Source organism: Salmo salar, chromosome 09 (genome assembly GCF_965601325.2).
Source record: "Salmo salar chromosome 09, fSalSal1, whole genome shotgun sequence".
In the NCBI taxonomy this organism is placed as follows: Eukaryota; Metazoa; Chordata; class Actinopteri; order Salmoniformes; family Salmonidae; genus Salmo; species Salmo salar.
The window spans coordinates 158,293,564-158,306,406 of NC_138299.1; the positions used below are offsets into that span (position 1 = coordinate 158,293,564).

General features: G+C 47.6%; 1 protein-coding gene across 1 annotated transcript in view; it reads left to right on the forward strand.

Moving 5' to 3' along the window:
• The window catches only part of LOC106613316 (protein CASP), a 203,785-nt gene that overhangs the window by 174,982 nt on the left and 15,960 nt on the right, over positions 1-12,843 (forward strand). The window contains exons 16-19 of the mRNA XM_082956495.1: positions 1,037-1,106; positions 1,211-1,323; positions 1,435-1,551; positions 2,407-2,493. Of these exons, the coding sequence (XP_082812621.1) occupies positions 1,037-1,106; positions 1,211-1,323; positions 1,435-1,551; positions 2,407-2,493 (387 nt within the window). The remainder of the gene's footprint in view (positions 1-1,036; positions 1,107-1,210; positions 1,324-1,434; positions 1,552-2,406; positions 2,494-12,843) is intronic.

The following is a 12,843-nucleotide window of genomic DNA, read 5'->3' on the forward strand; positions in this document are numbered from 1 at the left end:
TTCACCTCCCTGACCCTTCACCTCTCTGACCCTTCACCTCCCTGACCCTTCACCTCCCTGACCCTTCACCTCCCTGACCCTTCACCCCTGACCCTTCACCTCCCTGACCCTTCACCTCTCTGACCCTTCACCTCCCTGACCCTTCACCTCTCTGACCCTTCACCTCCCTGACCCTTCACCTCCCTGACCCTTCACCTCTCTGACCCTTCACCTCCCTGACCCTTCACCTCCCTGACCCTTCACCTCTCTGACCCTGCGACACCACTACCAGCCTGGAGGCAGTCTCCGCATCACTGGGATGCACATAGGACACACGTACACATGATAAGACAGGCACTCTACACACACATGATAAGACAGGCACCCTACACACACATGATAAGACAGGCACTCTATATAACTGTTGCTGGACCCCAGGAAGAGTAGCTGCTGCCTTGGCAGGAACTAATGGGGATCCATAATAAACCCCAGGAAGAGTAGCTGCTGTCTTGGCAGGAACTAATGGGGATCCATAATAAACCCCAGGAAGAGTAGCTGTTGCCTTGACAGGAACTAATGGGGATCCATAATAAACCCCAGGAAGAGTAGCTGCTGTCTTGGCAGGAACTAATGGGGATCCATAATAAACCCCAGGAAGAGTAGCTGCTCTCTTGGCAGGAACTAATGGGGATCCATAATAAACCCCAGGAAGAGTAGCTGCTCTCTTGGCAGGAACTAATGGGGATCCATAATAAACCACAGGAAGAGTAGCTGCTGCCTTGGCAGGAACTAATGGGGATCCATAATAAACCCCAGGAAGAGTAGCTGCTGTCTTGGCAGGAACTAATGGGGATCCATGATAAATACACATACAAAAATAGGGCCCTATTCAGACAAGAGAAGTTGACTTAACATGGATTTAAGTCTAAAAATGTCAGAAACGGGCCTTAAACCCAAATGTTCCCGTGTTTAATATTTTCTTATCTTATTATTGTAAAGTTTGTTGCAATTTTAAATGCACTTTAAATAAAGATTGATTTGATGTTTTCTCTACCAGGGGGCTGACCTGACTAGCATGATTGACACCATCCCTGAGCCAATCAAAGAGGCCACTGCCATGTTCGCAGGTACAGTGTGTGTGTGTGTGTGTGTGTGTGTGTGTGTGTGTGTGTGTGTGTGTGTGTGTGTGTGTGTGTGTGTGTGTGTGTCTAAATCTGCTGTGTCCCCCCAGGCCTAGGCATGGCCCCCCAGGGGGAGCTGCCTCAAGGCCAGATGGACTCTCTCCTCTCCATAATCTCCAGCCAGAGAGAGAGGTTCCGCTCACGCAACCAGGAGCTGGAGGCTGTGAGTCCCTCTCTCACACACACACACTCACACACACACACACACACTCGGACTCGGACTTTCCCACACTCTTGTTTAACCTCCCTCCCTCTCTGTCTCTTTGTCCTGCAGGAGAGTCGTTCCGTGCAGGTGACCATGCAGGCCTTGCAGAGTGAGCTGGACAGCCTGCGTGCCGACAACATCAAACTCTACGAGAAGATCAAGTTCCTCCAGAGCTACCCTGGCAGGGTGAGTAGGTTCCTCCAGAGCTACCCTGGCAGGGTGAGTAGGTTCCTCCAGAGCTACCCTGGCAGGGTGAGTAGGTTCCTCCAGAGCTACCCTGGCAGGGTGAGTAGCTTCCTCCAGAGCTACCCTGGCAGGGTGAGTAGATTCCTCCAGAGCTACCCTGGCAGGGTGAGTAGGTTCCTCCAGAGCTACCCTGGCAGGGTGAGTAGGTTCCTCCAGAGCTACCCTGGCAGGGTGAGTAGGTTCCTCCAGAGCTACCCTGGCAGGGTGAGTAGGTTCCTCCAGAGCTACCCTGGCAGGGTGAGTAGCTTCCTCCAGAGCTACCCTGGCAGGGTGAGTAGGTTCCTCCAGAGCTACCCTGGCAGGGTGAGTAGGTTCCTCCAGAGCTACCCTGGCAGAGTGAGTAGTTTCCTCCAGAGCTACCCTGGCAGGGTGAGTAGGTTCCTCCAGAGCTACCCTGGCAGGGTGAGTAGGTTCCTCCAGAGCTACCCTGGCAGGGTGAGTAGGTTCCTCCAGAGCTACCCTGGCAGGGTGAGTAGATTCCTCCAGAGCTACCCTGGCAGGGTGAGTAGGTTCCTCCAGAGCTACCCTGGCAGGGTGAGTAGCTAGCTCGTCACCCATCACTTCAGAAGAGCAGGGGTGTATTCATTAGTCGCAGACCATAGGAAAATATTTGGCCTGTTGCAACACGTTTTTCATCGGCAACTCTTGACCATTTACTCTCGGAACCAAACGGAATCAAACAGACGCAAACGGGGAGGGACCGACCTGAAACTGTCCAATAGAAAACATTTTTGAAACATGCCAACCTTTTGCAGCGGTCTTCCTGACTGACTGTCCGTCTGTCTCCCCCTACAGGCTGGAGGCAGTGATGACACAGTTACAGTGCGTTACTCCTCCCAGTATGAGCAGAGACTGGACCCCTTCGCCTCCTTCAGCAAGAGGGTGAGGACAAGCACACACAGCATGCTACTGAACATTCACATGTGGAGTTACATTAGTGTGTAGTGGTCAGTATGTAGTGGTCAGTATGTAGTGGTGTGTAGTGGTCAGTATGTAGTGGTCAGTGTGTAGTGGTCAGTGTGTAGTGGTCAGTATGTAGTGGTCAGTGTGTAGTGGTCAGTGTGTAGTGGTCAGTATGTAGTGGTCAGTATGTAGTGGTGTGTAGTGGTCAGTATGTAGTGGTCAGTATGTAGTGGTCAGTATGTAGTGGTGTGTAGTGGTCAGTATGTAGTGGTCAGTATGTAGTGGTGTGTAGTGGTCAGTATGTAGTGGTCAGTATGTAGTGGTCAGTGTGTAGTGGTGTGTAGTGGTCAGTGTGTAGAGGTGTGTAGTGGTCAGTATGTAGTGGTGTGTAGTGGTCAGTATGTAGTGGTGTGTAGTGGTCAGTATGTAGTGGTCAGTGTGTAGTGGTCGGTGTGTAGTGGTCAGTATGTAGTGGTGTGTAGTGGTCAGTATGTAGTGGTCAGTATGTAGTGGTGTGTAGTGGTGTGTAGTGGTCAGTATGTAGTGGTCAGTGTGTAGTGGTCATTGTGTAGTGGTCAGTATGTAGTGGTGTGTAGTGGTCAGTATGTAGTGGTGTGTAGTGGTCAGTGTGTAGTGGTCAGTTTGTAGTGGTCAGTGTGTAGTGGTCAGTTTGTAGTGGTCAGTGTGTAGTGGTCAGTGTGTAGTGGTCAGTTTGTAGTGGTCAGTGTGTAGTGGTCAGTTTGTAGTGGTCAGTATGTAGTGGTGTGTAGTGGTCAGTATGTAGTGGTCAGTATGTAGTGGTCAGTATGTAGTGGTCAGTATGTAGTGGTCAGTGTGTAGTGGTCAGTATGTAGTGGTCGGTGTGTAGTGGTCAGTATGTAGTGGTCGGTGTGTAGTGGTCAGTGTGTAGTGGTCAGTGTGTAGTGGTGTGTAGTGGTCAGTATGTAGTGGTCAGTGTGTAGTGGTCAGTGTGTAGTGGTGTGTAGTGGTCAGTATGTAGTGGTGTGTAGTGGTCAGTATGTTGTGGTGTGTAGTGGTGTGTAGTGGTCAGTATGTAGTGGTCAGTATGTAGTGGTGTGTAGTGGTCAGTATGTAGTGGTGTGTAGTGGTCAGTGTGTAGTGGTCAGTGTGTAGTGGTCAGTATGTAGTGGTGTGTAGTGGTCAGTATGTAGTGGTCAGTATGTAGTGGTGTGTAGTGGTCAGTATGTAGTGGTCAGTGTGTAGTGGTCAGTATGTAGTGGTCAGTGTGTAGTGGTCAGTTTGTAGTGGTCGGTGTGTAGTGGTCAGTGTGTAGTGGTCAGTATGTAGTGGTCAGTGTGTAGTGGTCAGTATGTAGTGGTCAGTGTGTAGTGGTGTGTAGTGGTGTGTAGTGGTCAGTATGTAGTGGTGTGTAGTGGTCAGTATGTAGTGGTCAGTATCTAGTGGTCAGTGTGTAGTGGTCAGTGTGTAGTGGTCAGTATGTAGTGGTGTGTAGTGGTCAGTATGTAGTGGTCAGTATCTAGTGGTCAGTGTGTAGTGGTCAGTGTGTAGTGGTGTGTAGTGGTCAGTAGTGGTCAGTATGTAGTGGTCAGTGTGTAGTGGTGTGTAGTGGTCAGTGTGTAGTAGTCAGTATGTAGTGGTCAGTAGTGATCAGTATGTAGTGGTGTGTAGTGGTCAGTATGTAGTGGTCAGTGTGTAGTGGTCAGTATGTAGTGGTCAGTGTGTAGTGGTGTGTAGTGGTCAGTGTGTAGTAGTCAGTATGTAGTGGTCAGTAGTGATCAGTATGTAGTGGTGTGTAGTGGTCAGTATGTAGTGGTCAGTGTGTAGTGGTCAGTATGTAGTGGTCAGTATGTAGTGGTGTGTAGTGGTCAGTGTGTAGTGGTCAGTATGTAGTGGTCAGTATGTAGTGGTCAGTATGTAGTGGTCAGTGTGTAGTGGTCAGTATGTAGTGGTCAGTATGTAGTGGTGTGTAGTGATCAGTATGTAGGGGTGTGTAGTGGTGTGTAGTGGTCAGTATGTAGTGGTGTGTAGTGGTCAGTATCTAGTGGTCAGTGTGTAGTGGTCAGTGTGTAGTGGTGTGTAGTGGTCAGTATGTAGTGGTGTGTAGTGGTCAGTATCTAGTGGTCAGTGTGTAGTGGTCAGTGTGTAGTGGTGTGTAGTGGTCAGTATGTAGTGGTGTGTAGTGGTCAGTATGTAGTGGTGTGTAGTGGTCAGTATGTAGTGGTCAGTATGTAGTGGTGTGTAGTGGTGTGTAGTGGTCAGTATGTAGTGGTCAGTGTGTAGTGGTCATTGTGTAGTGGTCAGTATGTAGTGGTGTGTAGTGGTCAGTATGTAGTGGTGTGTAGTGGTCAGTGTGTAGTGGTCAGTTTGTAGTGGTCAGTGTGTAGTGGTCAGTTTGTAGTGGTCAGTGTGTAGTGGTCAGTGTGTAGTGGTCAGTTTGTAGTGGTCAGTGTGTAGTGGTCAGTTTGTAGTGGTCAGTATGTAGTGGTGTGTAGTGGTCAGTATGTAGTGGTCAGTATGTAGTGGTCAGTATGTAGTGGTCAGTATGTAGTGGTCAGTGTGTAGTGGTCAGTATGTAGTGGTCGGTGTGTAGTGGTCAGTATGTAGTGGTCGGTGTGTAGTGGTCAGTGTGTAGTGGTCAGTGTGTAGTGGTGTGTAGTGGTCAGTATGTAGTGGTCAGTGTGTAGTGGTCAGTGTGTAGTGGTGTGTAGTGGTCAGTATGTAGTGGTGTGTAGTGGTCAGTATGTTGTGGTGTGTAGTGGTGTGTAGTGGTCAGTATGTAGTGGTCAGTATGTAGTGGTGTGTAGTGGTCAGTATGTAGTGGTGTGTAGTGGTCAGTGTGTAGTGGTCAGTGTGTAGTGGTCAGTATGTAGTGGTGTGTAGTGGTCAGTATGTAGTGGTCAGTATGTAGTGGTGTGTAGTGGTCAGTATGTAGTGGTCAGTGTGTAGTGGTCAGTATGTAGTGGTCAGTGTGTAGTGGTCAGTTTGTAGTGGTCGGTGTGTAGTGGTCAGTGTGTAGTGGTCAGTATGTAGTGGTCAGTGTGTAGTGGTCAGTATGTAGTGGTCAGTGTGTAGTGGTGTGTAGTGGTGTGTAGTGGTCAGTATGTAGTGGTGTGTAGTGGTCAGTATGTAGTGGTCAGTATCTAGTGGTCAGTGTGTAGTGGTCAGTGTGTAGTGGTCAGTATGTAGTGGTGTGTAGTGGTCAGTATGTAGTGGTCAGTATCTAGTGGTCAGTGTGTAGTGGTCAGTGTGTAGTGGTGTGTAGTGGTCAGTAGTGGTCAGTATGTAGTGGTCAGTGTGTAGTGGTGTGTAGTGGTCAGTGTGTAGTAGTCAGTATGTAGTGGTCAGTAGTGATCAGTATGTAGTGGTGTGTAGTGGTCAGTATGTAGTGGTCAGTGTGTAGTGGTCAGTATGTAGTGGTCAGTGTGTAGTGGTGTGTAGTGGTCAGTGTGTAGTAGTCAGTATGTAGTGGTCAGTAGTGATCAGTATGTAGTGGTGTGTAGTGGTCAGTATGTAGTGGTCAGTGTGTAGTGGTCAGTATGTAGTGGTCAGTATGTAGTGGTGTGTAGTGGTCAGTGTGTAGTGGTCAGTATGTAGTGGTCAGTATGTAGTGGTCAGTATGTAGTGGTCAGTGTGTAGTGGTCAGTATGTAGTGGTCAGTATGTAGTGGTGTGTAGTGATCAGTATGTAGGGGTGTGTAGTGGTGTGTAGTGGTCAGTATGTAGTGGTGTGTAGTGGTCAGTATCTAGTGGTCAGTGTGTAGTGGTCAGTGTGTAGTGGTGTGTAGTGGTCAGTATGTAGTGGTGTGTAGTGGTCAGTATCTAGTGGTCAGTGTGTAGTGGTCAGTGTGTAGTGGTGTGTAGTGGTCAGTATGTAGTGGTGTGTAGTGGTCAGTATGTAGTGGTGTGTAGTGGTCAGTATGTAGTGGTCAGTATGTAGTGGTGTGTAGTGGTGTGTAGTGGTCAGTATGTAGTGGTCAGTGTGTAGTGGTCATTGTGTAGTGGTCAGTATGTAGTGGTGTGTAGTGGTCAGTATGTAGTGGTGTGTAGTGGTCAGTGTGTAGTGGTCAGTTTGTAGTGGTCAGTGTGTAGTGGTCAGTTTGTAGTGGTCAGTGTGTAGTGGTCAGTGTGTAGTGGTCAGTTTGTAGTGGTCAGTGTGTAGTGGTCAGTTTGTAGTGGTCAGTATGTAGTGGTGTGTAGTGGTCAGTATGTAGTGGTCAGTATGTAGTGGTCAGTATGTAGTGGTCAGTATGTAGTGGTCAGTGTGTAGTGGTCAGTATGTAGTGGTCGGTGTGTAGTGGTCAGTATGTAGTGGTCGGTGTGTAGTGGTCAGTGTGTAGTGGTCAGTGTGTAGTGGTGTGTAGTGGTCAGTATGTAGTGGTCAGTGTGTAGTGGTCAGTGTGTAGTGGTGTGTAGTGGTCAGTATGTAGTGGTGTGTAGTGGTCAGTATGTTGTGGTGTGTAGTGGTGTGTAGTGGTCAGTATGTAGTGGTCAGTATGTAGTGGTGTGTAGTGGTCAGTATGTAGTGGTGTGTAGTGGTCAGTGTGTAGTGGTCAGTGTGTAGTGGTCAGTATGTAGTGGTGTGTAGTGGTCAGTATGTAGTGGTCAGTATGTAGTGGTGTGTAGTGGTCAGTATGTAGTGGTCAGTGTGTAGTGGTCAGTATGTAGTGGTCAGTGTGTAGTGGTCAGTTTGTAGTGGTCGGTGTGTAGTGGTCAGTGTGTAGTGGTCAGTATGTAGTGGTCAGTGTGTAGTGGTCAGTATGTAGTGGTCAGTGTGTAGTGGTGTGTAGTGGTGTGTAGTGGTCAGTATGTAGTGGTGTGTAGTGGTCAGTATGTAGTGGTCAGTATCTAGTGGTCAGTGTGTAGTGGTCAGTGTGTAGTGGTCAGTATGTAGTGGTGTGTAGTGGTCAGTATGTAGTGGTCAGTATCTAGTGGTCAGTGTGTAGTGGTCAGTGTGTAGTGGTGTGTAGTGGTCAGTAGTGGTCAGTATGTAGTGGTCAGTGTGTAGTGGTGTGTAGTGGTCAGTGTGTAGTAGTCAGTATGTAGTGGTCAGTAGTGATCAGTATGTAGTGGTGTGTAGTGGTCAGTATGTAGTGGTCAGTGTGTAGTGGTCAGTATGTAGTGGTCAGTGTGTAGTGGTGTGTAGTGGTCAGTGTGTAGTAGTCAGTATGTAGTGGTCAGTAGTGATCAGTATGTAGTGGTGTGTAGTGGTCAGTATGTAGTGGTCAGTGTGTAGTGGTCAGTATGTAGTGGTCAGTATGTAGTGGTGTGTAGTGGTCAGTGTGTAGTGGTCAGTATGTAGTGGTCAGTATGTAGTGGTCAGTATGTAGTGGTCAGTGTGTAGTGGTCAGTATGTAGTGGTCAGTATGTAGTGGTGTGTAGTGATCAGTATGTAGGGGTGTGTAGTGGTGTGTAGTGGTCAGTATGTAGTGGTGTGTAGTGGTCAGTATCTAGTGGTCAGTGTGTAGTGGTCAGTGTGTAGTGGTGTGTAGTGGTCAGTATGTAGTGGTGTGTAGTGGTCAGTATCTAGTGGTCAGTGTGTAGTGGTCAGTGTGTAGTGGTGTGTAGTGGTCAGTATGTAGTGGTGTGTAGTGGTCAGTATGTAGTGGTCAGTGTGTAGTGGTGTGTAGTGGTCAGTGTGTAGTAGTCAGTATGTAGTGGTCAGTAGTGATCAGTATGTAGTGGTGTGTAGTGGTCAGTATGTAGTGGTCAGTGTGTAGTGGTCAGTATGTAGTGGTCAGTATGTAGTGGTGTGTAGTGGTCAGTGTGTAGTGGTCAGTATGTAGTGGTCAGTATGTAGTGGTCAGTGTGTAGTGGTCAGTATGTAGTGGTCAGTATGTAGTGGTGTGTAGTGATCAGTATGTAGGGGTGTGTAGTGGTGTGTAGTGGTCAGTATGTAGTGGTGTGTAGTGGTCAGTAGTGGTCAGTATGTAGTGGTGTGTAGTGGTCAGTATGTAGCGGTGTGTAGTGGTCAGTATGTAGTGGTCAGTAGTGGTCAGTATGTAGTGGTGTGTAGTGGTCAGTATGTAGTGGTCAGTATGTAGTGGTGTGTAGTGGTCAGTATGTAGTGGTCAGTAGTGGTCAGTGTGTAGTGGTGTGTAGTGGTCAGTATGTAGTGGTGTGTAGTGGTCAGTATGTAGTGGTCAGTAGTGGTCAGTATGTAGTGGTCAGTATGTAGTGGTCAGTAGTGGTCAGTATGTAGTGGTCAGTAGTGGTCAGTATGTAGTGGTCAGTATGTAGTGGTGTGTAGTGGCAGGATGTAGTGGTGTGTAGTGGTCAGTATGTAGTGGTCAGTATGAAGTAGTCAGTGTGTAGTGGTGTGTAGTGGTGTGTAGTGGTCAGTATGTAGTGGTGTGTAGTGGTGTGTAGTGTTCAGTGTGTAGTGGTCAGTATGTAGTCGTGTGTAGTGGTCAGTGTGTAGTGGTGTGTAGTGGTGTGTAGTGGTCAGTGTGTAGTGGTGTGTAGTGGTCAGTATGTAGTGGTGTGTAGTGGTCAGTATGTAGTGGTGTGTAGTGGTCAGTATGTAGTGGTCAGTATGTAGTGGTGTGTAGTGATCAGTATGTAGTGGTGTGTAGTGATCAGTATGTAGTGGTGTGTAGTGGTGTGTAGTGGTCAGTATGTAGTGGTCAGTGTGTAGTGGTCAGTGTGTTGTGGTCAGTATGTAGTGGTGTGTAATGGTCAGTGTGTAGTGGTGTGTAGTGGTCAGTGTGTAGTGGTGTGTAGTGGTCAGTGTGTAGTGGTGTGTAGTGGTCAGTATGTAGTGGTGTGTAGTGGTCAGTGTGTAGTGGTCAGTATGTAGTGGTCAGTGTGTAGTGGTCAGTATGTAGTGGTGTGTAGTGGTGTGTAGTGGTCGGTGTGTAGTGGTCGGTGTGTAGTGGTCGGTGTGTAGTGGTGTGTAGTGGTCAGTGTGTAGTGGTGTGTATGTAGTGGTGTGTAGTGGTGTGTAGTGGTCAGTATGTAGTGGTGTGTAGTGGTCAGTGTGTAGTGGTCAGTGTGTAGTGGTCAGTATGTAGTGGTCAGTATATAGTGGTGTGTAGTGGTCATTATGTAGTGGTGTGTAGTGGTCAGTGTGTAGTGGTCTGTAGTGGTCAGTGTGTAGTGGTGAGTATGTAGTGGTCAGTGTGTAGTGGTCAGTGTGTAGTGGTGTGTAGTGGTCAGTATGTAGTGGTTAGTAGTGGTCAGTATGTAGTGGTGTGTAGTGGTCAGTGTGTAGTGGTCAGTGTGTAGTGTTGTGTAGTGGTGTGTAGTGGTCAGTATGTAGTGGTGTGTAGTGGTCAGTATGTAGTGGTCAGTATGCAGTGGTCAGTATGTAGTGGTCAGTATGTAGTGGTGTGTAGTGGTCAGTATGTAGTGGTGTGTAGTGGTCAGTGTGTAGTGGTGTGTAGTGGTGTGTAGTGGTCAGTATGTAGTGGTGTGTAGTGGTCAGTGTGTAGTGGTGTGTTGTTGTCAGTATGTAGTGGTCAGTGTGTAGTGGTGTGTAGTGGTGTGTAGTGGTCAGTATGTAGTGGTGTGTAGTGGTCAGTGTGTAATGGTGTGTAGTGGTCAGTATGTAGTGGTGTGTAGTGGTCAGTATGTAGTGGTGTGTAGTGGTCAGTAAGTAGTGGTGTGTAGTGGTCAGTGTGTAGTGGTGTGTAGTGGTCAGTATGTAGTGGTGTGTAGTGGTCAGTATGTAGTGGTGTGTAGTGGTCAGTATGTAGTGCTCAGTATGTAGTGCTCAGTATGTAGTGCTCAGTATGTAGTGGTCAGTATGTAGTGGTCAGTATGTAGTGGTCAGTGTGTAGTGGTCAGTATGTAGTGGTATGTAGTGGTGAGTATGTAGTGCTCAGTATGTAGTGGTGTGTAGTGGTCAGTATGTAGTGGTGTGTAGTGGTCAGTATGTAGTGGTGTGTAGTGGTCAGTATGTAGTGGTGTGTAGTGGTCAGTATGTAGTGGTGTGTAGTGGTCAGTGTGTAGTGGTGTGTAGTGCTCACTATGTAGTGCTCAGTATGTAGTGGTCAGTATGTAGTGGTCAGTATGTAGTGGTCAGTATGTAGTGGTCAGTATGTAGTGGTATGTAGTGGTCATTGTGTAGTGGTCAGTGTGTAATGGTGTGTAGTGGTCAGTATGTAGTGGTGTGTAGTGTTCAGTATGTAGTGGTGTGTAGTGGTGTGTAGTGGTCAGTATGTAGTGGTGTGTAGTAGTCATTATGTAGTGGTGTGTAGTGGTCAGTATGTAGTGGTGTGTAGTGGTCAGTATGTAGTGGTGTGTAGTGGTCAGTATGTAGTGGTATGTAGTGGTCAGTATGTAGTGGTCAGTAGTGGTCAGTATGTAGTGGTGTGTAGTGGTCAGTATGTAGCAGTGTGTAGTGGTCAGTATGTAGTGGTCAGTAGTGGTCAGTATGTAGTGGTGTGTAGTGGTCAGTATGTAGTGGTGTGTAGTGGTCAGTATGTAGTGGTCAGTAGTGGTCAGTGTGTAGTGGTGTGTAGTGGTCAGTATGTAGTGGTGTGTAGTGGTCAGTATGTAGTGGTCAGTAGTGGTCAGTATGTAGTGGTGTGTAGTGGTCAGTATGTAGTGGTCAGTAGTGGTCAGTATGTAGTGGTATGTAGTGGTCAGTATGTAGTGGTGTGTAGTGGTCAGTATGTAGTGGTGTGTAGTGGTCAGTATGTAGTGGTGTGTAGTGGTGTGTAGTGGTCAGTATGTAGTGGTGTGTAGTGGTCAGTATGTAGTGGTCAGTATGAAGTAGTCAGTGTGTAGTGGTGTGTAGTGGTCAGTATGTAGTGGTGTGTAGTGGTGTGTAGTGTTCAGTGTGTAGTGGTCAGTATGTAGTCGTGTGTAGTGGTCAGTGTGTAGTGGTGTGTAGTGGTCAGTATGTAGTGGTGTGTAGTGGTCAGTATGTAGTGGTGTGTAGTGATCAGTATGTAGTGGTGTGTAGTGATCAGTATGTAGTGGTGTGTAGTGGTATGTAGTGGTGTGTAGTGGTCAGTATGTAGTGGTCAGTGTGTAGTGGTCAGTATGTAGTGGTCAGTGTGTTGTGGTCAGTATGTAGTGGTGTGTAATGGTCAGTGTGTAGTGGTGTGTAGTGGTCAGTGTGTAGTGGTATGTAGTGGTGTGTAGTGGTCAGTATGTAGTGGTGTGTAGTGGTCAGTGTGTAGTGGTCAGTATGTAGTGGTCAGTGTGTAGTGGTCAGTATGTAGTGGTGTGTAGTGGTGTGTAGTGGTCGGTGTGTAGTGGTGTGTAGTGGTCGGTGTGTAGTGGTGTGTAGTGGTAAGTGTGTAGTGGTGTGTATGTAGTGGTGTGTAGTGGTCAGTATGTAGTGGTGTGTAGTGGTGTGTAGTGGTCAGTGTGTAGTGGTCAGTGTGTAGTGGTCAGTGTGTAGTGGTCAGTGTGTAGTGGTCAGTATATAGTGGTGTGTAGTGTTCAGTATGTAGTTGTGTGTAGTGGTCAGTGTGTAGTGGTGTGTAGTGGTCAGTATGTAGTGGTGTGTAGTGGTCAGTGTGTAGTGGTGTGTAGTGGTCAGTGTGTAGTGGTGAGTATGTAGTGGTCAGTGTGTAGTGGTGTGTAGTGGTCAGTATGTAGTGGTTAGTAGTGGTCAGTATGTAGTGGTGTGTAGTGGTCAGTGTGTAGTGGTCAGTGTGTAGTGGTGTGTAGTGGTCAGTATGTAGTGGTGTGTAGTGGTCAGTATGTAGTGGTCAGTATGCAGTGGTCAGTATGTAGTGGTCAGTATGTAGTGGTGTGTAGTGGTCAGTATGTAGTGGTGTGTAGTGGTCAGTGTGTAGTGGTGTGTAGTGGTGTGTAGTGGTCAGTATGTATTGGTGTGTAGTGGTCAGTGTGTAGTGGTGTGTTGTTGTCAGTATGTAGTGGTCAGTGTGTTGTGGTGTGTAGTGGTGTGTAGTGGTCAGTATGTAGTGGTGTGTAGTGGTCAGTGTGTAATGGTATGTAGTGGTCAGTATGTAGTGGTGTGTAGTGGTCAGTATGTAGTGGTGTGTAGTGGTCAGTATGTAGTGGTGTGTAGTGGTCAGTGTGTAGTGGTGTGTAGTGGTCAGTATGTAGTGGTGTGTAGTGGTCAGTATGTAGTGGTGTGTAGTGCTCAGTATGTAGTGCTCAGTATGTAGTGCTCAGTATGTAGTTCTCAGTATGTAGTGGTCAGTATGTAGTGGTCAGTATGTAGTGGTCAGTGTGTAGTGGTCAGTATGTAGTGGTATGTAGTGGTCATTGTGTAGTGGTCAGTGTGTAATGGTGTGTAGTGGTCAGTATGTAGTGGTGTGTAGTGGTCAGTATGTAGTGGTGTGTAGTGGTCAGTATGTAGCGGTGTGTAGTGGTCAGTATGTAGTGGTCAGTAGTGGTCAGTATGTAGTGGTGTGTAGTGGTCAGT